General features: G+C 42.0%; 7 protein-coding genes across 7 annotated transcripts; 5 read left to right on the top strand and 2 right to left on the bottom strand.

The window, feature by feature from the left end:
• The first annotated feature begins 1,520 nt into the window (after positions 1 to 1,520).
• Positions 1,521 to 4,171, top strand: BCR41DRAFT_331965 (hypothetical protein). Its single transcript, XM_022021829.1, has 7 exons — positions 1,521 to 1,918; positions 2,052 to 2,171; positions 2,277 to 2,358; positions 2,461 to 2,599; positions 2,682 to 2,861; positions 2,959 to 3,605; positions 3,734 to 4,171. Exons 1-7 carry the CDS (start codon positions 1,851 to 1,853, stop codon positions 4,034 to 4,036), a joined length of 1,539 nt encoding a protein of 512 aa, XP_021885013.1. The 5' UTR covers positions 1,521 to 1,850; the 3' UTR covers positions 4,037 to 4,171.
• A 113-nt stretch (positions 4,172 to 4,284) lies between these two features.
• Positions 4,285 to 6,335, top strand: BCR41DRAFT_346603 (hypothetical protein). The gene is made up of 5 exons (XM_022022928.1): positions 4,285 to 4,343; positions 4,498 to 4,548; positions 4,672 to 4,728; positions 5,546 to 5,642; positions 5,764 to 6,335. Exons 1-5 carry the CDS (start codon positions 4,318 to 4,320, stop codon positions 6,196 to 6,198), a joined length of 666 nt encoding a protein of 221 aa, XP_021885012.1. The 5' UTR covers positions 4,285 to 4,317; the 3' UTR covers positions 6,199 to 6,335.
• Positions 6,336 to 6,685: 350 nt separating this feature from the next.
• BCR41DRAFT_367649 (pyridoxal-phosphate dependent enzyme) lies at positions 6,686 to 8,899 on the bottom strand (the record flags this gene model as incomplete). The annotated part of the gene is made up of 5 exons (XM_022026317.1): positions 6,686 to 7,504; positions 7,623 to 7,999; positions 8,351 to 8,485; positions 8,630 to 8,736; positions 8,835 to 8,899. The coding sequence occupies 5 exons, from the start codon at positions 8,897 to 8,899 to the stop codon at positions 6,686 to 6,688; spliced, it is 1,503 nt and encodes a 500-aa protein (XP_021885011.1).
• Positions 8,900 to 9,796: 897 nt separating this feature from the next.
• On the top strand, positions 9,797 to 17,127 carry BCR41DRAFT_317961 (hypothetical protein). The gene is made up of 13 exons (XM_022021302.1): positions 9,797 to 10,721; positions 11,108 to 11,215; positions 11,351 to 11,493; positions 11,615 to 11,695; positions 11,810 to 12,200; positions 12,336 to 12,446; positions 12,548 to 12,786; positions 12,879 to 13,114; positions 13,196 to 14,011; positions 14,125 to 15,384; positions 15,470 to 16,416; positions 16,561 to 16,696; positions 16,838 to 17,127. The coding sequence occupies exons 1-13, from the start codon at positions 10,137 to 10,139 to the stop codon at positions 17,053 to 17,055; spliced, it is 5,271 nt and encodes a 1,756-aa protein (XP_021885010.1). The 5' UTR covers positions 9,797 to 10,136; the 3' UTR covers positions 17,056 to 17,127.
• A 134-nt stretch (positions 17,128 to 17,261) lies between these two features.
• BCR41DRAFT_419097 (armadillo-type protein) lies at positions 17,262 to 21,484 on the bottom strand (the record flags this gene model as incomplete). Its single annotated transcript, XM_022029704.1, has 8 exons — positions 21,323 to 21,484; positions 21,040 to 21,212; positions 20,767 to 20,897; positions 20,320 to 20,561; positions 20,035 to 20,158; positions 19,781 to 19,916; positions 18,912 to 19,651; positions 17,262 to 18,721 (listed from the first exon to the last, which is right to left on the bottom strand). Exons 1-8 carry the CDS (start codon positions 21,449 to 21,451, stop codon positions 17,262 to 17,264), a joined length of 3,135 nt encoding a protein of 1,044 aa, XP_021885009.1. The 5' UTR covers positions 21,452 to 21,484.
• An 883-nt stretch (positions 21,485 to 22,367) lies between these two features.
• BCR41DRAFT_331956 (5-methyltetrahydropteroyltriglutamate-homocysteine S-methyltransferase) lies at positions 22,368 to 25,389 on the top strand. The gene is made up of 3 exons (XM_022021828.1): positions 22,368 to 22,517; positions 22,660 to 24,815; positions 24,940 to 25,389. Exons 1-3 carry the CDS (start codon positions 22,482 to 22,484, stop codon positions 25,070 to 25,072), a joined length of 2,325 nt encoding a protein of 774 aa, XP_021885008.1. The 5' UTR covers positions 22,368 to 22,481; the 3' UTR covers positions 25,073 to 25,389.
• On the top strand, positions 25,361 to 25,964 carry BCR41DRAFT_346596 (hypothetical protein). Its single transcript, XM_022022927.1, has one exon. The coding sequence runs from the start codon at positions 25,630 to 25,632 to the stop codon at positions 25,849 to 25,851; it is 222 nt and encodes a 73-aa protein (XP_021885007.1). The 5' UTR covers positions 25,361 to 25,629; the 3' UTR covers positions 25,852 to 25,964.
• The last annotated feature ends 475 nt before the right edge of the window (positions 25,965 to 26,439 follow it).

Raw genomic sequence — 26,439 nt, 5'->3', positions numbered from 1 at the left:
CTCAATAAGTAAAATATTCTATCAATATCAAATCAATGATACAATAAATAAACTTTTCTTAGGTAAAGGTTTTTATTTTTATTTTTTTGAGCTATCACCGCCTATTACTTCCTTCTTATAGTTTGTCCTCATTCCCCACATTGTGCTAGGTATATAAGGACTTATCTAATTCCTTTCTGGTGACTATAGTAACCTATAATTAATATCCTTTACCTTTGTAGCATGAAGATCGATTCCGCTGTTTTTAGGATATATAAGAGATAGCATTGGCCATTATCATTGTCGTCCACATCATCGTCCCCATCATAATCACTATCAATCAAAACATGGTATCAAGTAGCGGAAATACTAGGAAGTGGCGATCAAGGATATTTGTCATACGCATAGCATAGGCCGCTGATACTTCTTGTTGACCTGGCTCGGGTGACGCCATGGTAGCCACTCTAAGTATCTAGGACGTTCTGGACGTGAAAAATCGTCCCAACACTTTTCCAAATCCAACAGTTTTTCTCTAGTCTCAAATAAAAGTGCCGAAAGGAAAACCCACGAGGAGTTTTCTAAGCATCTTAGTGGACTATAGCTCACGGTGATACGGAGGTCTGTAGAATATAATGAGTATTGTTTCGATTTACAACATTCAAAGTAGAATTATCACAACAGACGTATGGTGCTACTGAGCACGTCGCATTTGTTCAGGATTTTCCCGGTCGAATGTAATTTTCATACCCATGCATCGTTAACCACCATTCCGTCATCTCGGTTTTATTATCTTATTAACTGAGGAGTTAAATGTTAAAAAACAGAACTTGTGAGGTTGTCCGCTGAATGGTTTATGATGCCGCCTCTAATTGGCCACTTTGGTGCCTTCTATAGGATGAGAAGGATTTAAGGACGGAAAACGCTTTTGACGCACAGTCTTCATTTACGTACTTAAATGCCTGAGCATGGTTGAGTAAAAAGTAATTTCATTATAATCCCTTGCTGGCAACATGCTATGTCCGTTTAGGTGACCTCAATATCATATACTGTTTCAAATTTAAAAAGACTATTGTGGATCTATTTGAAGATGTGCAAGTGTGCAAGTGTGCAAGTGTGCAAGTGTGCAAGGATATAATCCTTGAGTAGAGTGAGAAATATTAGGGCGAGCGAGGCAAAGCTGAGGATTCTAAATCCCAATTGGGTAGCATTGGATATATATTTATAGCACCATTCATATTGGTGACTCCTCTGAATGGATCAAAACGATGGAGCAGTCGAAAAGGGTTTTGACTGGGAGACACTAATAAATCAATGAAAACGATCACAAGAGTTGAAGACACCGCTGCTTAATAACCTTGGGCAATAGTTTGTTTGAATAATCTAATAATATATTTCTTGCCGATCATTTATACTTTGTTTTCAGGGTTTTATCACAGTCCGATTGGAGGAATCATAGGACAATGCATACCTCACCAAGGATGCTGCGAGAAGGATGGTGAGTAAGGTCGAGCTAAAGAACTAGATAAATATAGCCTTTGTCCTGACAGAGAAGCTGTGGTATAGCACCCGAGTCTACAACCAATTGCAGTGGCTTAATATTTGATGCATGAATATTAGGTGCGTTCCCTTTCCTTTCTTCAGGGGGCATATCAATCTCTTCATCATCATCATCTCATTGTGTGCCTGCTGTTTGGTGCACTTTCTCTTCGACAATTGATCACACGCGGGACTTGATACAGTGCAGCGAGCAACAGCTTGAAATAACATTTGTCGCCATTGTTATATTTCAAGAAAACGTCATCTCTTCATCGTAAAAAATAAAAAAGATACACAACAAGGCATCCCTTAACGGTTGACTAGAATACAACATCATGGAAAACTTTATTGAAAATGTATCTGGGTACTCCATGTGGGATATCCGAAATGCCATCGAGAAAGTGTAGGGATTCCATCATTATGATCGCGCTTTTTTCGTTTTCCCTCCATGTCTGTAACATTTGTTCTTTACCTGAACTTTTTTTTTTTTTTTTTTTTTTTTTTTTTCTATACTTTGCATCTACATCTGTCACCAGGACCGCAAAGGTTATGAACTACACGGAGATGGAACAAAAGGTCAGGGAGGCCACTAGCAACGATCCCTGGGGTGCATCTGGCACTTTGAAGCAAGAATTGGCGCAGGCCACTCATAACATGTATGAACAAAAAAAAAAAAAAAAAAAAAAAAATCGTGGGCGTCCTGAGGTCCACAACCATCCTCATTTTTTTTTTGTCTATTCATTTTCAACGCAATGATATAGTCAATATTTTAATGAGATTATGCCGGCCATTTTCAAGCGGTTTGCGGAAAAGGAGCCTCGTGAGTGGCGTCAGATCTACAAGGTTAGTCTATGGTCGATTTATCATTGCTCATGCAGCCGGCTGCTATCAAATTGGTTTTATCATTAGATGTTTGGCACTTATAATGTTGTATTTTCTATACAGTCTCTTGTTCTCCTGGAATATCTGGTTACGCATGGTTCAGAACGTGTTGTGGATGAGGCTCGTGGCCATATTTCCACTATCAAAGTGCTCCGTAACTTTCAATATGTCGACGACAATGGAAAGGATGAGGGCATTAATGGTATGTTGAATTTGCAGATCGACCAGGATACTTTACTATTGACTTTATCATTAACGTTGCCTTTGCCCTTTTTTATAACCAGTTCGCAATCGTGCCAAGGAGTTCGCCGAGATGCTTAGCAGTGTGGATCGTATCAAGGAGGAACGTAAGAAGGCCAAGGCGAACCGTAACAAATATGTAGGAGCTGAGGGCGGAGGCTTTGCAGGAACTGGGTCCCGGTTTGGAGGATTCGGAAGCGATAGTTATTACGATGGCGGTTCCGGTAGGGTCACTTCTTCAGATTGTGATCCATACGCTTCATATCATTTCGGGGATGACTAATCATTATTGTCTTCGCATCGCATATCATCAATTGCTAGGTGGATACGGCGGATATTCTGGCAGCGGATCTGGTTCTTCATATAGATCCAGCGACCGTTACACTGATCGTGGAAGCAGCAGTAGATCCGGGCGATATGATGATGATGATCTGGATTCGCCCAGTTCTCCACCTGCTCGTCGTAACCCTCGTAGGACTGACAGAACTGAAACTCCAAAGGTCGTTCCAAAGCCTGAACCTGTCAAAGAGGTGAATTTGTTTGATTTCGACGAGCCAGCTGCGGCTCCTCCTTCAAATCAGAACGCTTTCGGCTCATCTGCATCCAAACCTGTTGATGATGGATGGGGTGCATTACAGTCAGCTACTGATGATTTCGACGATTTCCAGAGTGCACCCCCAGTTGAACAAAAAACGCAATCTCAGACCTCTGCATTCCCAGCATACAACCCTACCATGACCTCTGCTCTTCCTCCTGTAAGGGCAAACAGCACCTCGAGCAATATCAGTGGCACCTTTGGAGGCCTCAACTCCAAGCCATCTGGTGGCGCAGCAGCGTTCGACCTTCTTGGAAGTAGTCCTGTTAAGAGCAACACAATGGCATCCTTCAGCAGTGGCGCTATTCCTCCAATGTCAGCGAATTCAACGACGCCAAGCAATTCAAGACCAAATTCATCCTTCTCTGCGCCGGTATGATTCCAGTACCCCATTCTACTTTTGTTTTTACTTTTATATGTCCATGTATTTGTCTAAACTCATGACCCCCAAATCGTTGTGAAGACAGATTCTGACCTAAAGTTACTCTTGTGTGCATATAGGCCAATAATAACAACAACAACAATGCATCGGCTTCCAACCCTAACGATATCTGGGCCAATGCATCAGGATTGATTTCATTGGATGGCCTTGGAAAGACAAAGACCAAGGAGGCAGCACCGTCCATGAATACTTTGGCGGCTAACTCCTGGAATTCAGGCGCTTGGGCCAGCAAACCCACGACACCTGCAGCCTCGAACCAGAACACGATGGCATTTGGTAATTTTGGAGGCATGTCTGCCTCCAACAACAACCAGCCAGCAAAGAAAGTCAATAACTATGACTTTGATGACTTGTTGTCGTAATTCGTTTGCCTCTTGTTTTGTTTTCTATTTTTGTATCTTTTCTAAATTACCCCATATCCGGCATACAGAATTTACATAATGCTGATTAGGATGGCTGTTGAGGTGGTTCACAGTGGAAAATAAAATAATACGTGCAATTATAGAAAATGATGGCATTCCCGTGCATCGTGCGCACGGGATCGTGACGTAACATTTTTGTTTTATTCTGACACCCTTTCATTCTTTTGTTTTCTTTACTTCTTTTATCTTCTCACTCTACAATTTACTTCAATCGCATTAACATGTCTCGTCGCACTCTTTTCGTCTCGTAAGCTAATCGTCCCATCCATTTATACACAGCACACATTTTGCAAATACATCAGATCGGTTCGCAGAACGACAATACGACAACACCTATTGACACTTTTTTTTTTTTCTGTTTCTATTTTTACAAATATATATTTGTCCACTTCATCAAACAGTGGCTTCTCCCACCGTACTCGTGCTAGAGATCTCGCTTATGAATTTGAGAGGTACATAAACAAGCTAGATTTGATTATACTCTTCTGCTGTAAAGGATATATTTCATTGAAGTATCAGCTCAGGATATACTTATCACTGTCTTTACAATGTTTTATTCCCATGTATTATACTAGATACGGCCCACTTGTGCGCTGTGATATCCCAGCTCTTCGAAACGAATCCTCCAAGCCGTAAGTACACATTTCAAAAGTCGTTTTTTTCCTAGGTTCAGAAGGACAACAGGATTACGCCTTTTCTTTTTGGAAAAAAACTTGGGAGATATATCTTCTGGCAGGAAAGACTATTAGCATCTGCAAGGATGAGTCAGCAGCAACAGGATAGGAACTATTGGAATTTGACATATCATATGCATGGGATTTCCCTTTTTTTTTTTTTTTTTTTTTTTTAATTATTAATTGGCTATTCGAGAGGCCGGACTGACTCCACTTTTCATTATAATCATCAGAAGAATGAGTTGATCATCCAACTTTTGATCACTACCAAAAGCTGGGCTGATGATTCTTTCAATAATTATGAAACGCCTTGCAGGGGTTGTGAATTTCCACCTGTGATGTCCTGCTAACACTCAGTCATATCGAATCAACCATAAAGAGAACGAAAAAGAAAGAAGCGCCTATGCATGATTCGAGTCGATCGATCGATGTTCGAGCGATGAGAAACGTCAACAACCCGCTACACGAATGGGACGGACGGCAAGAGAAAAAAACAAAAAAAAAAAGATGTCTTCCTTCCGTCAGCCTCCAAAACATGTCTAGGTCCTGCGTTACTGAATCGACTCCTCTCTCTTTGTCTTCCTTCCTCTACGCAAAAACCGCTCCTTCGCGACAAATTACTTCTTCTGATGCCGATATTTAAAACAAAATTACGTTTGGTGTTGATTTTCTTTCCTTTCCCTTTTTTTTTTTTTTTTTTTTTTCATGATCTGCAAAATAACGCTGTTATTTGCTATATGAATTTTTATCATCTTTGTTCTGCCTACCTCTGCAGTTATGCATTTGTTGAATTTGAGGATGATAGGGATGCCCGTGATGCTTATCATGAAATGAGGGATGTTCGATTTGAAGGATATCGCCTCGACGTGCAGGTAAGAACATGGTACCGCGATAAATACTCAATGGGCAGTGTGTGCTATTTTTTTTTACCTTTTTTTAAATGTTCATTATTTGACCTTATTTAATTTATGTATTTTTCATGTGTACTTATAGTTTGCAAAGAATGCACCAAGTGCTTCCTGGAGATACGAACGTGGCGGTGGCCGTGGACGCTCCAGATCTCCCCCCCGCCGTGGACGTTCACCTCCTCGCCGCCGCTCCCCTCGTCGTTCGCCTAGCCCTCTGCCGCGCCGACGCTCTTTGAGCCCTCGGGGTCGTAGCCCTAGCCCTCGTGGTCGTCGTCCTCGTTCGCCTAGCCCAGCTCCAGCCCGCCGTCGCTCTTCTGCTTCTCGTTCTCCTATCCGTGGGCGTGGAGACAATGATCGTGATGGCGATCAAGCCATGTCACCTAGACGTTCCCGTTCTCCTGAGCGTAGAGCCTCAGATGCTGGCAATGGCCACGAGCGCGCTGATGGCGGCGTTCGTTCGCGCTCACCCTCGCCTCGTCGCCGCTCGATCTCTCCTAAACCCCGCTCTGTTTCTCCTTAGTGGTTTTATCTTGACGACGGAGTTTTGATCTACATTTTTGTTTTATCTGGATAAAGCATGGGGTGAGCCAAAACAAAATTTCTTTTCTCTTTTTATACTTGAAAGTAGAGCCAAGGGACGATTGCCATTGAACTGCGAAAAAAAAGGAAAAAAAAAAAAAAAAAAAAAAAAAAAAAGGTGGAAAGTGTTGGATGGATTATTTGCATAGTTAATTTGTCATGAAGGACGTAGTCAAGGAAGAGGAGTACAAGGCATCCACAATGTGCTTTGAAGATATTCAAGGTCATTCATTTTTTTTTCCTTTTTTTCAATAATAAAAAAAAAATATAATATAAATAAAAAATACAAAAAAAGAGAAATAAATCAGACAAATTATTTTTAATGTATTTGTATTGTATATATCTGTTTATGAATGTTACAATGAAGTCCAAAGAAGAAAAATAAAAAAGGGGAAAAAAATGCAAATGAATCTTTTGATTGCAGACTTTTAGGCGGAAGCAGTCTTTTTGACCAAGAAGGAAACCAGATCAACCTTGGTAACGACGGCTTTGACTTTGGAACCTCCACGCTCGGTGACAATACCAGCAGAGTTCTTCTCAAAGAAGCTCGTCAAGTCCTCAAGAGGAGTGTCGTCTGTAATTTCAGTGAAGTGGGCTCCAGACTTTTGGAACTTGAACATGACATCTTGAACTTGACCATCGATCTGGACACGGCCCGCAGCGATTCTGGAGAGCAAATTGCCAAGGGTGACCAAGCCAACGAGACGACCGTTCTTGGCGGAGACGACAGGAAGCTGATCAAATCCATTGCTTTCCATCAACACAATGGCCTCACGACAACGAGAGGTGTCCGTGACTGTGACAGCGGCCTTGAGATGAAGGCTTCCAACGGTGGCACCACCCCACTGCAGATGTTTGGATTCTTTTTCGGAGACCATGGTCTGATCTGTGAAGCCGTTGGTCTGCATCCAATCATCGTTCAAGAACTTTGTCATGTAGTTACGAACAGAGTCGGGCAGGATGACAACACAGCGCTTGCCAGGTCCCAATTCCTTGGCGGCCTTGATAGCACCGACAACTGCAGTACCTGAGGAGCCTCCACAGAGAATACCTTCCTCACGAATCAAACGACGAGCCATGGTGAAGGATTCCTTGTCTGCCGACTTGATCCATCGATCAACCAAGCTGCGGTCTAACGCTTCTGGGACGAAATCGTAACCAATACCCTCGACCTTGTAACCCTCTGTCGATGTGTTGAGTGATTCTGGTTGAGCCAAAATAGAACCATGAGGATCCACTCCAACAATCTAATGCGGCATTGTATTATAACAGTTTATAGCAGTTAATAACAATAAAAAATAAAAATATAAAACCATTCACATGATTCAGATGGAAAAAAGTAATAATAATAAAGAAAAAACTTACAATGATATTGGGGCAGAGAGCCTTAAGCTTTCTAGCAATTCCTGTGATGGTTCCTCCAGTTCCGGCACCGGCGACTAACATGTCAATCTTTCCATCGCAGGCTCTGTAAATCTCCTCGGCAGTGTGGTCATAATGGGCGACAGGGTTGTAGGGGTTAGCATACTGATCCAAGATGACCGAGTTGGGGATCTCGGCATTGAGTCGCTTTGCAACTCCAATGTGAGATTCAGGGGCATCCCAGGCAGCCTCTGTGGGTGTGCGGACAATTTCAGCACCAAGAGCCTTGAGCACATCCACTTTTTCTTGAGACATCTTTTCGGGCAAGGTGATAATGGTACGGTATCCTTTTACAGCAGCGGCGAGAGCAAGACCAATGCCTAATAGGAATATTCCCACGCAAAAGTTTGATATTTGTTTTGTTGTTAGCTCACTAAATTCCAAATTCAATTTTTTTTTTTTTTTTTTTTTTTTACAACTCAGTCTAGAACTGGTTATTGTTATTGTGTGACCAAGCGAACTAGAGGTGCCGAGGAATAATAAAAAAAAAAAAAAAAAAAAAAAGTATACATGCACATGGGAAAAAAGAACAACAACAATTGTCTTAAGTTGCTGGAAAGAGCGGTCCAAGATGAAATGGCGAAGGCCAATATAGGAGAAAAATGGAGGTGGAAAGAGACACACATATATATGTATATATAAAAGACCACAAGTTGACCCTATTCGCTTACCAGTATTTCCTGAGGTGGGTTCAATGATGGTGTATCCAGGTTTCAAGCGACCGTCCTTCTCAGCCTCTTCGACCATACGCTTTCCAATACGATCCTTGACAGAGCCTCCAGCATTGAAGAACTCGCATTTGGCCACTGAATGGTCCAACGAGAAAGGAAAAGAAAAAAAAAAATACCTGTTTAGTTTACTTATCTCCAAAGTCAACAACTTTTTTCTTTCTTTTTTTTTTTTTTATATATTGTATAAAAAAAAAAATAAAAAAAAAAAAAGGTACATACAAAGCTCGCATTGAAGACCCTCAGTCTTTGCAATCTTGTTGATACGGACCAAGGGAGTGTTTCCGATGTGTTCAAGGATGCTGTTGAGGATAGCAGGTTCATTAGTGCTAATGGGTTGAATGTGTGTAAAAGGCGGGTTAGAATATTGTGCCTGAATAAGGTACAGAGAAGAGGTATTGTAGAATAACAGAGCACATGAACATACTGTTCCTCGTGTCTATGAGATCCGATCTGATTGCAACCAGGAAGTGTGCAAGTAATAGCCGACATGATTAAGATTCAGGAGGAAAGGATATGGAAGGGAGAGATGGTTTGGACAAGGAGAAAAGAAAGATGAAAGTGAGAAAAGAAGAGGAGAAATAAAGAGAAGAGCGAAGGAAAGAGAGAAAAAGGGAAAGGATGAGAAATCAAAAAAGGGAAAAAATGGAAATATTTTTTTTACTTTCACACGGTTGGATTCTGTATTTGGATATTTGTGTTTAGGTCAGTGTGTGTTTATCTTTCTCATGTGCCGTGTCACCTGACAAGCTGATGTTATAAATTTATTTGACCCATTCTTGATTTATTATCTCCTTGGCTTCACAGTAACAGATGCTGCAGATGCAAGGACAAAACTGATAGGGATGGTGGCATGATCAAATCAGAGAAGCATCGGAGGCGTTAATAAAGTAACAAAATGGCATGCAATTGCAATGCTTTTTGGCTTTGTTGTTGAACTGGTATTGTAATTTGCAGATTCCAATGACATCAACACAGTTTTCTTATTGGGATAGTTCCCCGAAACAAAAAGTTAAGGCAATTGGACGTGGTTGGATAAGTCTTGGGTCCAGTCAGATCTGTTCAAGAGTATATATATTTTTGTTATAAATGAGTTGTTCAAGAGTATATAAATATACATATCTGAATATCTGAATGTCTGAAAGCATTCCTGGGTAAGAGTCACGAGCGAAGGCAGATCATGTCTTGCAGCAAAGATGATAGATGGTAAGAGAGCTGTGTTAGTGCTTTTTCCTCCAGAGGGGCGAAATGGATTAAAGTGACTGTGAGTTGAGTCCAGCAAAAAGTATTAAGATTAATTTTATATTTTTACGTTTCCCTTGCTTACTTCTTTTTTATTATAACTTTTTACTTTTATCAAAAATGCTCACTCTGCTCGTTCTTTTTATGCTCAACGTCATTTAGTTCTTTTTTTTTTTTATCTCTTTTTTATTCAATCTCTCAATCTCTCTCAATCTCTCTCAATCTCTCTCTCTCTCTCTCTCTCAATCATACCTTTTATTTTAACCACGACATCTCCTTCAAAGGGTTGAGTGAGAGGAACACCTTGACCAATTGACCTTGCAACGGTCCTTACTTCGTTGCAAGTCTCCCTTCTTCCTTCTCCCTTCTTCTCCTCTCCCTTCCCTTTTTATTTTTACTTTTATTTTGTTATTTTATTTTATTTTATATTTTTATCTTTTATTTTCCCCTTCCTTTCTTTTCTTCTTCACATCTTTCTCGTCTCGTCATGGACAAGCTTCTGCATCTCGGCAAAAAGAAATCGACAAAATATAATCAGCCAATCACCATCTCCTCTCCTACTTTAATTCCTTCGGGTACTGGCTATTATCAACCAAGCAGTCCACCCTTTGTACCCCAGACAACCTACCAGCCTCGTACAAGTTTTCAGCAGTCAGACCGAGAGCAAGGACAATACGCTTATTCAAATACAAACTCGGGTGATGGCAATGGTGGCAATGGAGCCGGAGGAGGGCACGGACATCATTCATACTCGGGAGACTATTCCTCAACCTCGTCTCCACCACAATCAGCAAGAGGTCATCCTAGCCATCACTCATCCTCATCTGGTTCATACCTTGGATCCGTCTCCACTGCCGCTGCCGCTGCCATCACCTCCTTCGCTGCAGGACATCACCGTGTCTCTTCAGGAATAGACCGTCCCACTTCCCCCAATAACTATGACACCCAGTCTGTACGCTCATTTAGAACCTCAACCTCAGGGACAGCCAGTGAAGCTGGACGAAGCGAACCTTTGCCCCCAACACGTCCTCGAAATGACCAGGAAATCGAGGATCGTTTTATTGACTTTATGGTACAACCAACTTTTTTTTTTTTTTTTTTTTTTTTTCCCTCAGAAAGGGAGAAACGAAGGGGATATAGAAGGGGCTTTCATGCACTTTTTTTTTTTTTTTTTTTTTTTTTTTTCCTTTTTCTTTTTTTTTTTTAATTTGTGTGTGGGCAATTGAATGTGTGCAAATAACAAAAGATAATCAAACCTGAGAGGTTTGAGGCGTTAACCCTGGGCAATACATTCTGTGAAGATGCTATTCTCTCTCTCCCTCTATCTTTTTTTTTTTTTTTTTTTTTTTTTTGTTTGCAATAACGACAAGGAGGGGAAAAAAAGGTTATTCTAGAAAACAGCGATCTTCAAGACACTAACTTTATTGATTTAATTATTTTTAATTTTATTGCCAACAGAATAACATGGACATGCAGGGAAGTGAAAAGCGCAAGAAAATGGAAGCACTTCCATTAGATATCAAATGGAAACTCATTTGTCAACATGAAGCACAGGAGCAGAACAAGGTACGATCAATATAGCTTTTATGTTGGTAATCTATACATTTATATAAAAAAAACGTGTCAGTTTTACTCATATCAAGCTTTGCGGCTACCTTTCTTTATCCTTCTTGCTCTCCGTCCTCCCTTTATTTTTTCTAGGCTAAGAAACGCGTTGAAGGTCAAATTGACAAATCCTCGCCAGAGTATTATGTGAGAAAGATGCAGTCGGATGCAGATCTTAGAAACATGGACGTTAAAGTTCTCGTCGCCCTTCACGTGTCTCTCAAGTCGCAACCAATATCGTACGTTACACATCTTATTCCAAATTACCCTTTATTTAATCGAATGATTGGCACACATCAACATCGTTTTGTTGAATGACTTTTGTCAAGCTCACCCTACTGTTTCTTTGCTTTTTTAAAGATGGGTCCGGATTTTCATTCAAAACCGTGGACAACAAATCCTGTCATCGTCACTAGCTACTTTGAACCATAGACCATCAAGGTATGAACATTTTATGCCCTACCCTAATAGATTAGACGAGATGAATCAGTTTCTGTAATTCTCCAAAATTCCCTTGACGTCTCAGACAAACCCTTTATTTTATTCAAATTATAGACGAGATGCGGATTTGGCGATGGAACATGAGATTGTTAAATGTTTAAAGACGTTACTTAACAACCGATGGGGCGCGCAGGAAGCAATTAAGCACCCTCCTTGTATATATGCTCTCTGTTTCTCAATTACTTCACCTCAGATCCAGACAAGGAAGCTGGTTGTAGAAGTCTTGACTTTTTTGTGCTACTGTGAGGTTCCAATGGGCCATAAATTGGTCTTGGAAGGATTGGATCAAGTACAAGAGTACTGGAGGGAAAGCGCTCGCTTTGATGCATGGATGAGAATCCTGGAGAACACTATTGATGGACGTGGTCGATTTGGTACAGCGATCGGAATGAGCGAGGAGCTGAAGAAGACAGGAACACTTGACAGCCATCTGATTGAATATGTGGTACGTGTTCACTTGTACAATTTTTTTTTTTTTTTTTTTTTTTTTTTACAGTTCTCAGTATGATATTTGCACTGCAAAGCTGTACATATCCTTCACTTACAGTAACGCTTTTTTTTTTTTTTTTTTTTTTTATAGCTATCAAACGTCATCTTGATCAATGCGTTATTACAAGTTGTTGACGATATTGAGCTTCGTATCCACCTCCGAAGTCAGCTGACAACCAGCGGATTGACACGGATCATTTCTGTAAGTGGCTCCTGCTGTTGTGCTGTTTTTGCATATATCACTAGAATACATATCAATGATCTCATTAACTGGATGCTTACTTTGGGATATGATGGCAATAGAAAATGAGGAGTCTCAATCACGACCTGATTGACAGACAGCTAAACATTTATGAAGATGAGGCAGAGAATGACTATGATGACATGGTGGAGTTCTATAACCATCAAATTCTGCATGACATGTCCGATCCGTACGATGTATTCCATGCATTGCTTCGCTCTGTAGAAAGCAGCAGGGCATACGACTTTTTCTTATCACTCCTCCAACATATGCTTCTCATTCGTGAAGAGGGCGATCTAAGGTACATGGACTGCCATCAATGTAGACTTGGATTTCAAAAATTTGGGCCATTGAACTATGCCAGTACTAACTCAACGCTTTTTTTTATTTCAGGATCCGCTACTTTCAGCTTATGGATGCCATTGTAACACAGGTTGTAATGGACCGACGAGGCCTCACAGATGATCTTGAACAAAAGATTGGCTACTCTGTCAGCCAACTTGTTAGCAAACTTGTTGATCAAGATCGATTGAATGATATCCTCGAAGAATCAAAACAACTGAAGCAGGAGGTCGAGAATTTAAAGAGGCAGAAGATCCAGCTGGAGCATGAAATAGGCCAGAAAGATGGTATGTTAATGTTTAAGGACTTTATTTATTTTGTTCGCCATAATAAGAGTCCTTACTGACCGTCCACAAAACTCCATATAGACGGAATGCTATCGCAGCTCAAATCAAACATCTATTCGCTGGAGGATCTGCTCCGAGTCTCAAGGCATACGATCCAAACCCTTCAGACTAAGCTCAATAATGTTGAAAAGGAGACACATGCAATAATGGCTAGACAGGATGCTCAGATAAAGCACTTGACAAAGTCTCTCGAGGATGCGAATACTCTGATGGCTGAGGCTGGCCTGGAGACTGGCATCTCCATTGGCACCGGTCCTAACAGAGGAAGTGTTAGGGCAGGCTTTAGAGAAGGTGTCAGAGGAGGTGTCAGAGAAGGTATCAGAGAAGGTGTTAGAGAAAGCGCCAGAGAGAATATCAGAGAGAGTGGTAGAGAGAGTATCAGAGAGGATTTCAAAGAGGAGCTCAAGGGCGCCATCGCAGGAGGCGTTGGAAGAGGTACTGGAGGAAAGCTTGGAGGCGTCAGAGAAAGTACTGGAGAAAGTGCTGCAGGAAATGGAAGCACTGGAACTGGTGGATCAGGAACGGGCGGATCAGGAACTGGTGGATCAGGAACTGGTAATGCACGTGTTCAGAGCACGGGAAGTAGCAGCCAGGTTGTTGATAATGAAAGGATCCGCAAGCTGCTTGAGCAAACCAGAGCTGAAGGTGCCAGATTGCAGAAACGCTACGCTAAATTACCTGGGTTGGCTTCTACTGACCAAGCAGCTGAAACGACCTCAACGAGCCGGTTAGAAGAGCGTTCAGATGCGCTCATGAACGGCTCTGATCGAGAAAATCTCAGTGACCGCCTGGGAGCAGAGGGTGAACAAGGGGGTAGAGATGTATCAAGGGAAAAAGGTACGCGGTTTTCTGATGATAGTCTCTTTTATTTTTTATTTTTTATTTTTGTTTTTATTGGTCCTTAAAAACTCATTCTAATGGTATTGTGCCCTACCCACGTCCTTCTTTAGTAGATATTGGTGAGGAATTACCTGAGAAAAATACGGAATCACCTCCACCGGCCTCATTACCTGTTGAAGGGCAAGCGCCAGCACCATCATCACCACTTCCTACTACACAAATTCTATCACCACTATCTCCTCTTCCAACTTCAGATGATCTTCCAACCTCAGATTCCTATCCGATTTCAGATGACTTTCCAGCCTCAGTTAGCTTTCCACACTCAGACGATCTTCCAGCTTCAGATGACCTTTCGGTTTCAGATGAAGTCCCAGTTTCAAAAGCTTATCCCGCTTCAGATGAAGTTCCAGTTTCAAAAGAATATTCCACTTCAGACGATCTTCTAGCTTCAGATGCCTATCTGGCTTCAAAGGACTTTTCAGCTTCAGATGCTTACCTAGGTTCAAAGGACTTTTCAGCTTCAGATGCCTATCCAGTTTCAAATGACCTTCCAGCTTCAGATACCTATCCAATTTCTGGTACTCCTCCGCCACCACCACCACCGCCTCCACCACCACCACCACCACCAGTTTCTGGCGCTCCTCCACCACCTCCACCGCCACCACCAGTTTCTGGCGCTCCTCCACCACCTCCACCGCCACCACCAGTTTCTGGTGCTCCTCCACCACCTCCTCCCCCACCACCAATTTCTGGTGCCCCTCCACCACCACCACCACCAGGGCCTGCTTCACCATCTCTCCCATCGCCATCAGCCAAAATGGGTGGTTTGTTGGGTGAGATGTTGGCCAAAGGTGCTGCAGTCAAAGGTACAAGTGGTACTAAAGCTAGCAGCAATGACACGGACTCAGACTCGGATGAACCAGCACCAGGAACATTTGCCGCCATGTTGGCTGCCAAGAAAAAGAGACTGGGCACAAGCAGTCCAACTACAACTAAGGCTCCAGTACTTGCAGCGCCCAAGGCCGGTGGACCTCCTCCTCCTCCTCCTCCTCCTCCACCTCCTCCTCCCCCACCAGGTGTTGGAGGCCCGCCACCGCCGCCGCCACCACCCGGTCGAGGAGGCCCACCACCCCCACCTGGCGCGCCTGGTATGCCTATGCTAGGAAAGATGAACCAAAAGAAGGATGCACAAATGGCGGGTGTCAAGCTTAAGACATTACAGTGGGAGAAGCTCAATTACATGTCTGTCGGAAATACTGTATGGGGTTCTGGTGGCGTGGACGAAGAGGCTCTTCAGCAAGCTCTCGGTGCAAATGGTATTTTTGGAAGTATGGAGGAGCTTTTTGTCGCCAAGGTGTTTGAGCGTAAAGGTAGGTTATTTTGAAAGTGTGTACATGTAATAGTGCTTTACTGTAATATCAAAGGTTATTAACTTTTCTCTGTTTTTATATATAGAGCCCCGTGCAGCCAAGAAGGCGCGAGAAATCCTCGTTATTGAGCAGCGTCGTGCTCACCAGATCAACATCATGTTGGGTGGTATGAAGCACACAAATCCAGAAATCCGTAATGCCATCGTTAGTATGGATGATCAAAAGTTAAGCCTTGTTCAATTGACAAACTTGCTCAAGTTTGTTCCTGATGCCGAAGAAACTGGAAAGTTGCTGGAGTACAAGGATGCGTCCGAGGATGTCAAGTTGCAGCTTGGTAGAGCAGAAGCATTCTTTGTGGAAATCCTGAAGATCGACCGCTATCAACAACGTCTGGAAGGACTTCGTTTTAAGGTGACCTTCAATTCGCTCTTAGAGGGCGTCAACGAGTCCATTTTCGCCATTTCTGTTGCCTCTAGAAACTTGAAGGAGGCCAAATATTTCAAGGAGCTACTCAATCTAATTCTGATGCTCGGAAACTACATGAACGGTTCTGGCCATAATGGCGGTGCATTTGGTTTCAAGATTGCCAGTATCAACAAGTTGGTCGACACGAAAGCATCCAATACCCCCAACATGACATTGCTTCACTTCTTGACCAATATCACAGAGACGACATTACCTGACTTGTTGAACTACCAATCTGAAATCAGTTCCTGTGGTGAGGCATGCCGAGTGTCATTACCTGAGCTTCAGTCTGATTTCAACCTGATTAAGACCAAGATCAAGGAGATCAAAGTGGAGCTCAACACACACTATCCTGACGGCCTCAAAGTCACTCCTGACGATCGATTTTATGAAGTCATGAAGCCTTTTATTGAGTCAGCTGAGCAACAGTTCGTAGCAGCCGAGGCAGCCATGGCGGAGATGGATGAGCTGTATAAGGATTGTGTAAAGTTTTATGGCGAAGAGCCTACAATCATGAAGCCGGACGAATTCTTTGGAATATTCAAGACATTTATGGCATCCTTTGAGGTATAACTCTTTAGTTTTATGTTATGGGTCTTTTTTTTTTTTTTTTTTTTTTTTTTTTAAAAAAAAAAAATACGGGATTCTAAAGTTTTTTTTTTTTTTTTTTTTTTTTTTCTATTATTATTATTATTATTTTTGCCTCAACAGAAAGCAAGAGACGACAACCGTAAGCAGAGAGAAAAGGAGGAGCAGCGCGAAAAAGCCAAATTGGCGGCCAAGCAACGTCAAGAGCAGATTGCAGCCAAAAGGAATCGCCTGCAAGTTCCCAACATCACTGCGGAAGGTAAGCAAAGTTTTCGAGATTTACAGTTGAGACCTACTTTCATACTCCGGATGGATCTAAGATTAAGTAAAATCAAGAAAACTCAACTTTTCCTTTTTTTTTTTTTTTTTTTTTTTTACTTCTTTCTTTCTGTCGCTTTAGGCCCCACACCCGATGCAGATGGTGGTAGTGATGATAAGGGTATGATGGACAGCCTACTCGAGAGCCTGAGGAATGGAGGTGATAATGAAGCTTCACGGAGAGATCGCCGGCGGAAAAACCGTATGGAGCACTCCGCATCTGTTGCAGTTAAAGCACAGGATCTGCTGTCATCTCTTCGAGAAGATAGTGGGCCACCACTGCCATCTTTTAATCAATAATCCTTTTTTCTTTTCTTTTTTTCCTCCCTCCTCATTAAAAATATGACAGATAACCATAAAGTAACATACAACAAATATAATAATAACTTTAATGATATTGTTTATCACTGCATGAAATACATGTTTACAGTTCTTTAATCACTGATGAGCTACAAAGTTGGTTTTTTATTTTTATTTTTTTATTTTTTATTTTATTTTAATTTCTTTTATGGTTGAGGGATGGCCAAGGTGTTGAATCCGATCTGAAAACGCCAGTCATTGAGCATTTGCCGATTGATCTCCTGAAGACTAGTTATGTCAGCATAGGGAAGCTGTGATACTTGCTGTTGTCCAGTGACACCAAACTGGGCGACCAGCTTCTGTTTCACAAGTCGACAATAGGACTCTGTTCTGAAGATTGGAGAGTCAAAAGGATTGGATGATGAACTTGAAAGGTTTGTTGCCACTGGTGATGATGATGATGATGATGATGATGATGATGATACTGTCGATAAGCCATTTAAAAGAGGGACAAGGAAAGCTGCTTTGATAAATCGAGCACGATCTGCAACATCTTTTGAAATTAGAAGATTCTCTTTATGATGGCGATTATGATTGTGATCATGAGGACGGATGTCGGGAGTTTGTCGCGATCCTTGTTCATTGAACGGATTATTTCCTGTACCAGCAGGGCTGAAGGCGTCGTCTATGCGGGAATCATTATCATCCAATTCTTCCGTTGTTGCTACTGGAGGAATGAGCTGATCGATTGCATGTGCAAGAATCTCGAGGCTGGATCTCAAAAGTTCATTATCACGTTCACGAGGTAGTTTTTCTCCAAGAGACTCTCGATATTTCTGGCTTTTTGCTTCTTCTTGGTTACTGTTTCGATCATCTTCTCCTTCTCCTTCTCCTTCTCCTTCTCCTCCTCCTCCTCCTCCTCCCCCTCCTCCTCCTCCGTCGTCCTTTTTGAGGTCGAGGAACGAATGATAATAACCACCGTGATCGATTACGAAGGCAACCATGTAACAGGCTAAATGAAGAGCAGCAATTTGTTCATTTCTGATTTGTAGTGAATGCATGGTACTGTTATTGTTGTTGTCATTGTTGTTTGTATGGATCGACTGTACTATGTCTTGAATTTGCTGTTGTAGAACAACAACATATTGATATCGCATCGCAAGGGCTGTAGCCATAGCCGTAGCATCTGTTACGACTGCTGTTGTTCTTTCCGTTGATTGCGCCTTCTTGTTCTGATGTAGGATTAACTGTCGTTGTTGCAAAGATTCTTCCAAGAGTAAAATCCGAATCCCATTGATCCTTGCGAGCCTTGAAATATCCTCGGTTGTTGTTGCTACCGTTGTCCCTATCCCGCTCCCAGAACCTGATAGACTATGCACAGAGGAAAGCAGATCTCCACCGCCACCGCATCCCCCACTGATACTCGCGCTATCATCATATCGGAAACGGAGAGGTTTCTTGGTTTTGGCTCTTCGATCCAGTTCATCTTGATCAAGATGTCGAAGAAGGAGAATGCCGAGTGCTTTGATCTGGAATGGTTTTAGAATACTAACACTGCCAGTACCACTGCTACCGTTCCCGGTGTTTTTAGATGGTAACTCATCCAAGGAGTCGTTGACAGAGCGTAATGTCCAAACCCGAGCTTTGAATTCAGGCTGCCAGCATCCTGATGGCAATAGTAAACGGCAATGGGCGACGACAGTGATAATAATGGTAAGGGACAGAGGAAGAGTACGAAGAAGACGGAGGGGAAGTTTTTTAGAGGTATATATATAAAAAAAAAAAAGACAGAATCGAAATTAGAAACGGAAAGAGCAATACAGAAAAGAGGACCTAGTACTCTTTCTCTTCCTTACTTTCGATGGCTATTAGGGCAGCCGACAACAACATGGCCTTCTGACTTTCATCTAAATCCAGGTCCTGAAATGCTATTTTATCAATTGAGTGCATCCAACTTGTTGAAGCTGTTGGTGATGATGATGGTGATGGTGATGGTGATGACGATGAAACATTAGAGATAGTTTTCTCCTTTTTGTCACGACTATGGTCACGAGCACGGTGTGCTTTAGGATCCAAGACATGCTCCATTCCCGAAAAGAGAATAAGTAATTGAAATAATCGATCAAGACAGGATTGAACAATCGCTTTTGGTTGATTACGCTTGCCACTCGAATGATGTAATTTTAATGGTGATTCGGTGGGATTATACTCATGGTCGGGTATCAGTGTTCCTGAGGTTGAAGCTGACCCTAAGGCTGAACTAGATAATGGTGATGTATGAGGCGCAGATCCGATGATTCCGATAGATTCTATCGCATGACATGCCACCCGAAGTTGCTCTGCTAATGTTTGTCGATCGAGTTTTGTCGCTAGACGGTAAGATGAAGTGGTGGCAGTAATAGTAGAAGAAGATGGGGAGTAGTTCAGAGCCGCAACCTGGCAGAGATGGTCCAAGATGTAGTTTTGTAGCTGTGCCTTTGATTCTGTGAAGGCAGCAGCAGTATCTGCATTGACTGTAGTGGCTGCAGAAGAAGATCGAGCAATGGTAGTGCAGAGGTCAAGTTTTTGGGTTTTAATCGCGACAGGCTCATAGGACCTTGATTGAATAGAGATGAAGGAAGGAGAGCACGAAGAGAACCAGAGTAGGTAAAGAAAGTTAGAAGGTTAATAAGATAATTTATATACATGTACGTTGATTCCAAATAAAAAATGACTTTATGTTTACCTGCAGAAAAGAGCAGAGAGATGCTGAGGTGCTGTTTGTAAAAGTCCCTTAGTCTTTTCTACTAGTAGTGCAAGATGGCATAGCGATGCATATATAATATCTGGTATAGGTGATTCCAGATGCTTGAGTAGGGTTTCTTATCAGCAAAGGGAATTTTTTTTTTTTTTTTTTTTTTTTTTTAAAAAAAAAAAAGAGGTTAGTGACTGAATAGTAACAATAAAAGGTTGCGGATCAAATTAAGAAATGAAGAGCACCTTCAATAGTCTTTTGGACATCCTCTTGAACCTCATTCAAATCTTGGGTTAGCCAGATAAACAATCTAAGGGTTGCCATTTGAACCGCTTGCGATGGGTGCTGCAAGCCATCATCTATATCATTCTATGAGTGGATATGTTTTTTTTTTTTTTTTTTTTTTTTTTTTTACAGTGCAAAATATCAAGTATGAGTAAGAGTATCCAAATAACGATAAAAAAGTAAATCAGACTGAGGTTTAGTAAACTAGCTCTTTTTCTTTTTCTTTTTCTTCTTCTACTTCTTACCATGATCTCATAGAGCTCATCGCTAGTTAAAGGTCTGTAGCGGCAGAGGACTCCAAGGACGATCTGTAGCTGACTTGCGTTCCAATCCTTGTATCGTTTAAGCAAGTATTGAGCAATGTTTTGATTGATGACAATGCCGCCTTCATCCACCAGGATGGTTTCTAATGCCAGAATACAGTTGATCACCACCTGAGCATCTCGATCTCTGAGTAGTCCATACAATTTATCAACAATTTCGCTTTCTGAAAAAAATAAAACATAAAAAATAAATAAATAAAAATAAAAATAAAAATAAAAATAAAAATAAAAATAAAAATAAAAATAAAAATAAAAATAACAATAAAAAAAACCGATCGTAGGTTAGCGTGGGACACCGGGAGAAGAAGGATGATGGACATTTGAACATGGAAATATAAAAAGAAAAATTAATACAAATGATATATATACCGAGGACAAAAACCGAGTCAAGTTCGAATAATGGAATACACGCCATGACAGCCGTCTTTCTGACATGAGCGTTTTTGTCTTGGAAACCCTTGTTCAAGGGCTGCAGCATGAACCGCAGTGCACTTTTCTGTCTATATAAAAAATAAAAAAAATAAAAATAAAATAAAATAAAATAAAATGAACAATATGATCGATTAGATAGTCCTTTAGGTCATATTCACAGAATAAAGGTCAATATCCTTCAGATCCCTCTGTTCCCTCCCCCTACCTTACCCAAGCGAGCAAAGTGTTCGCAATGCAAGGGATCGTACGATGGGATCAGCATCCGCACAGTCCTGAAGAAGTGTGTTGATGCTTAGGAAGCATAGTTCTTCGTTCGTCCGGCCATACATAGTCAGGAACGCGTAGGCAGCCTTTTTGATGGGTATATCGCGTATGGACGCAAGCTTAGATCGGAAGTATTGTTTATTAATACAAATACTTTATGTAAACATGAAGATGCTCCTTCCTTTTGCTTAATATCTGAAGGTTGGATGTGAATAGCAACTATCCTTACTGAGACTACATTCGCGAATAAAGAAGAGACGTCTATACCCTGTCCCATGAGTGCTTGCATGCGTTGCATCAGTTGTGCATGGTTTGGGGATTGCTCCTTGAATGCCTCTGCCAATTCTGCAACATCCATTGTATTTAATTGAATTAAGTTGCTAAAAAAAAATAAAAAAAAAAAAGACAAGAAAAAAGGAAGGAGAAGAAAGGCGACAGAGCTGTTGTTGAGGTCCTGAACGTGCACGATGGATGTGCAGTATGTTTTGTATTTGGATATCTATAATCAAATAGTATTTGGCTGACCAAAGTATAGATATAAATCAAAAGCGCGTCTTATGCATTGATGCGTCCAGGGGAATGTGGGTATTTAGAGTGTGATATCTCTCTCATAAACATAAACATCATTGTCAACACTTCAATGCTTAAATGCATCCATAGGACTATAGAATTTTTGACAGGTGTGAGCACATCGAGCGGAGATAGGATTTGGCGTATTTTCTCACACAAATCTTTGTGCTCAAAGAGTCATCGTGATATTTGCCAAAAAAAAAAAAAAAAAAAAAGAGAGAAACATCTGCCGACAGAACATGTACACATTCACTCAAAAATATACATGTACTGTACATATTTCTTTACGCGAAAAACATTCCTATCCTGTTCATGTCACTTTACAACACCTTTTTTTTTTTTTTTTTTTTTTTTTTTTTTTTGCAACATTGCTCCTCATTTAAGGCCTATTGTTATCAAGCTGTGGTATTGGAATGATAAAAGACCCAAGCTTCATCTCTCTACCTATTGCTAAAGAGGAAAAAGAAAAAAGCATTGCTTTCACTCTAGCTATTTTTATGTATTCATGTCTACTGTAGAGGCATTTTCAATTGGAAAAATGATGTGATCCCTCCACGCCACAGACGAAGCAATTTGGCGCCTACATAGATCGTCCAATCAGATGAGGCGACAGAGAAAGACAGTCCCATCCCAATGAGTATAAAAACGTTACTGCACTCCCTTCTCTCTCTTTTTTTTTTTTTTTTCTTCTTTTTTCTCCTTCGCAGATCCTATTCATACCAGACCTATCCCCAAAAAAGATCTCTTCCAAGTTCTTTTACCCTTCCACAAGCATACACATACATCCAACTCTTTCTACCACACCCACTACTATCACCATGGTTCAGGCTACTAACTTGGGTTTCCCCAGAATCGTACGTCTTGTCGTTTGATCAAAAAATGCGTGCGAAATTTGAACCTAAACTATCCAATGTTTGTCTTAATCTTAAATTTATTTATTTATTTATTTGCCTAACCCACGTTCCCTCCTTATCTGATTTCTTTGATCGTCAATAGGGCGCCCAGCGCGAGACCAAGAAGATCGTCGAGAGCTTCTGGGCCGGCAAGGTCAATGAGCAGGCCCTCGATGAGGCAGCCGTCAAACTGCGTGCTGAGAACTGGAAGTTGCAGAAGGCTCAGGGTCTGGCCCAGATCCCTTCGGGCGACTTCTCCTTCTACGATCATGTGCTTGACCATTCCGTCATGTTCAACGTCATTCCTCAGCGTTTCCGTCATCTCCCCGACGGTCATGAGCGCAATTTTGCCATCGGCCGTGGTATCCAGAAGCCTGCCACCGAGACCCAAGAGAAGGTTGATATCGAGGCTCAAGAGATGAAGAAGTGGTTTGACACCAACTACCATTACATCGTTCCCGAATTCGAGACTAACCAAACCTTCCATCTCGGCCCCAAGATCAAGACTCTTGAGGAGTTCAACGAAGCCAAGGCCCTTGGTATCCACACCCGTCCTGTTGTCCTCGGTCCTCTCTCCTTCCTCTTACTCGGCAAGGCTGCCAAGAACTCTGTCGGTCTTGAACTTATCACTCTCCTCCCCAAGCTCCTCCCAGTCTATGAAGAGCTCTTCTCAAAGCTCGCTCAAGCTGGTGCTGATTGGATCCAGGTTGATGAGCCCATTCTCGCCCTTGACCTCGCTGATGCTGTCATCGGTCACTTCCAAGAGACCTACACTCGCTTGACCGCTGCTGCTCCTCAGCTCAAGTTCTTGATTGCCACCTACTTTGGCCGTATCGGCAGCAATGTCTCGTTTGTCAAGAACTCTGGTGTTGCTGGTCTTCATATCGATCTCGTTCGTGCCTCAGAGCAGCTCGAGCATGTCATTGCTAACATCAACCAGACCCAGGTTCTTTCCCTCGGTTTGGTCGATGGTCGTAACATCTGGAAGACGAACCTCGCCAACGCTCTCAAGATCGCTCAGACTGCCGTGGCTTCTCTCGGTTCCGACCGCGTCTTCGTTGCCCCCTCATGCTCTCTTTTGCATACCCCTGTGACCCTCAAGTTCGAGAAGCGTCTCGCTTCCAAGCATCCCGAACTCTTTGACTGGCTTGCCTTTTCTGAGGAAAAATGCAAGGAGGTTCACACCCTTGTTCACGCCCTTAACCATGGTGCGGAATCTGTCCGGGCTGAGTTGGCCGACAATGCCCGTTCGATCGATGCTCGTCGCACTTCATCCCACACCACCAACAGCGCTGTCCGCCAGCGTCTCGAGGCCATTGTTCCTGATCAGCTCCGTCGCCGAAGCGGATTTTCTGAGCGTCAAGCTAAACAGCACCAGGCCCATCCCCTGCCCGAGTTCCCCACCACAACCATTGGCTCCTTCCCTCAGACTAAGGAGATCCGTTTGGCTCGTGCCAGGTTCACGAAGGGTGAGATCGATGAGGCTGCTTACAACGAGTTCATCAAGAAAGAGATCGCTTACTGTGTCAGCGAGCAGGAGAAGCTCAACATTGATGTCCTCGTCCACGGTGAGGCAGAGCGTAATGACATGGTCGCCTACTTTGGCGAGCGCTTGGAAGGTTATATCTTCTCCGAAAACGGCTGGATTGCCTCGTATGGCTCTCGCTGCGTCCGACCTCCGATCATCTTTGGTGATGTCCACCGTGTCAAGCCCATGACCATTGCCGAGTCTGTCTATGCCCAGTCCTTGACCAGCAAGCCCATGAAGGGTATGTTAACTGGTCCTGTCACTTGCTTGCAGTGGTCCTTTGTCCGTGATGACATTCCTCGCTCTGTTGTCTGCAACCAGTTGGCACTTGCCATCCGCGATGAGGTCGTCGATCTTGAAAAGGCTGGCATTATCCACATCCAGGTCGATGAGCCCGCTATCCGTGAGGGTCTTCCTCTCCGCTCTGTTGACTTTAACTTTTACCTTCAGTGGGCCGTCGATGCCTTCTTGCTCTCGACCACTGGTGTTCAAGATACCACAGTCATCCACACCCACATGTGCTACTCTGACTTCCAAGATATCTTCCAGGCCATTATCCGAATGGATGCTGATGTCTTGACCATCGAGAACTCCAAATCGGACATGCGTATCTTGGGTGCCTTCTCGACCCATGGTTATACTGCTGAGATCGGGCCCGGTGTCTTTGATATTCATTCTCCACGTGTTCCTTCGACTGCTGAGATGAAGGAGCGTGCCGATGCCATGCTGAAGTAAGTCTTTATCTTTTGTCTTGTCTTTTTATCTAATGCTGTGTTGTCCTCCAATGTTGATAAGGAACGTGATTTAACTTGCTTTTTTTTTTTTTTTTTTTTTTTTTTTCCTATATCTATTTAGGTACATTCCTCGCCGTAACCTGTGGATCAACCCTGACTGTGGTCTCAAGACCCGTGGCTGGAAGGAGGTTCGTGAGTCCTTGACTAACATGGTTGCTGTTGCCGAGGCCCTCCGTGCCATCAAGGAGGCTTAAGAACGTTGCCGTGCCATTCCGCCATTTTCGAATTTTGATTCGAAAATGGCCTTAGGGCCAATGCGTTTCTTTTCAACAAAAGTGAACGATATGGTAAAAAAGTTAGGGTGCCTCAACGGCATTCACCCCTGGGACCTCTTAACAGATCCCGAATCTATCCTCCCTCTCCCCTACTCCATGAACATTTTTTTTTATTATTATTATTATTATCTTTTTTCTTTGACTTTCATGTTGGATTGTTGCTGGATGATGATGCTACACTAACCTGGAAGTTTCTTCAACAGAAGCAAAAAAAAAAAAAAACATTTGCTACAAACACTTTTTTTTCCTTTCTTTTTCTCTTTCTTTTCCTTTTTTCTTTGCTTAAAAAAAATGTTTTCGGTGTGTGTGTGTGTGTGTGTATAAATTCCCTATTTCTTTTTTTTTCCCCCTCCATTTTCGTCATTTTTTCTATTCTTTCCTATTTCCAACACAGCTGTCGTCCAGAAGCGCAAGCAAGCAAGCAAGCAAGCAAGAGAAATGAAAAAGTCCTTTTCTCGAAAATAAGGACGTGCTCCATGGCGACCCCCAATGTCTTCGATGAGATCTCCCCCCTGCTTGTCAGTACTTTATTAATATACATATTTGTTGGTGTTGATTCGGTCCCTTCTCACCTTCAAGTCCTCAAGCCCTTTCAAGTCCGAGTTCTCGATTTTTTATTTTTTATTTTTGGGGATCTAGTCGGTCAAGCAAGAATGAATACTGTGAGTTGTTGTCGTTCATATTTGAGACATGCATAGAGATTTTCGTCAACCGAAGATTTTCTTTGTAAAGTTCTCAAGGCAACGACTTTTTTATTTTTTTTCTTATTCCCCTAACCACAAAATGTCCCAAAAAAAAAAAAAAAAAAAAAAATGTCGTCGACGTTCTATCCTGAGAAAAGCACCATAGCTGGGAGCAGAGAGTGTTATTTTTTTAAAACAAAAGAAAAAGAAGAGAAGGACTTTGCTCATTATTCCATTTTGAGCTATCTCCTTTACTTTTTTTTTTTTTTTTGTTTTCCTCTCTGGATCTTGGCTTTGGATGTGGGTTTTTTTCTCTGCATGGACAACTTTATACTCAACGTATAAAGATGTCTTTTGCTTTTTTCAGGCCTTCCCTTCATTACAAACAGCAAAAAAAAAAAAAAAAAAAAAAAAAAAGCTATTCTTTTCTTTATACACCCATCAAAAACATTAATAAATGAGCAAAAATATCTATATCTATCCTATAATTCACAAACAACACCATCATTTAAAAATGAACATGTTTACGATTATCTTTATGTTCATATTTATGCACATTATGTGTAAGGGAGTTGCTAGGTAGTTCAAGTCTCGACTCCACCC

The sequence above is a fragment of the Lobosporangium transversale genome, assembly GCF_002105155.1.
Source record: "Lobosporangium transversale strain NRRL 3116 chromosome Unknown BCR41scaffold_4, whole genome shotgun sequence".
In the NCBI taxonomy this organism is placed as follows: domain Eukaryota; kingdom Fungi; phylum Mortierellomycota; class Mortierellomycetes; order Mortierellales; family Mortierellaceae; genus Lobosporangium; species Lobosporangium transversale.
This window is presented reverse-complemented; position numbering and strand designations above follow the sequence as displayed.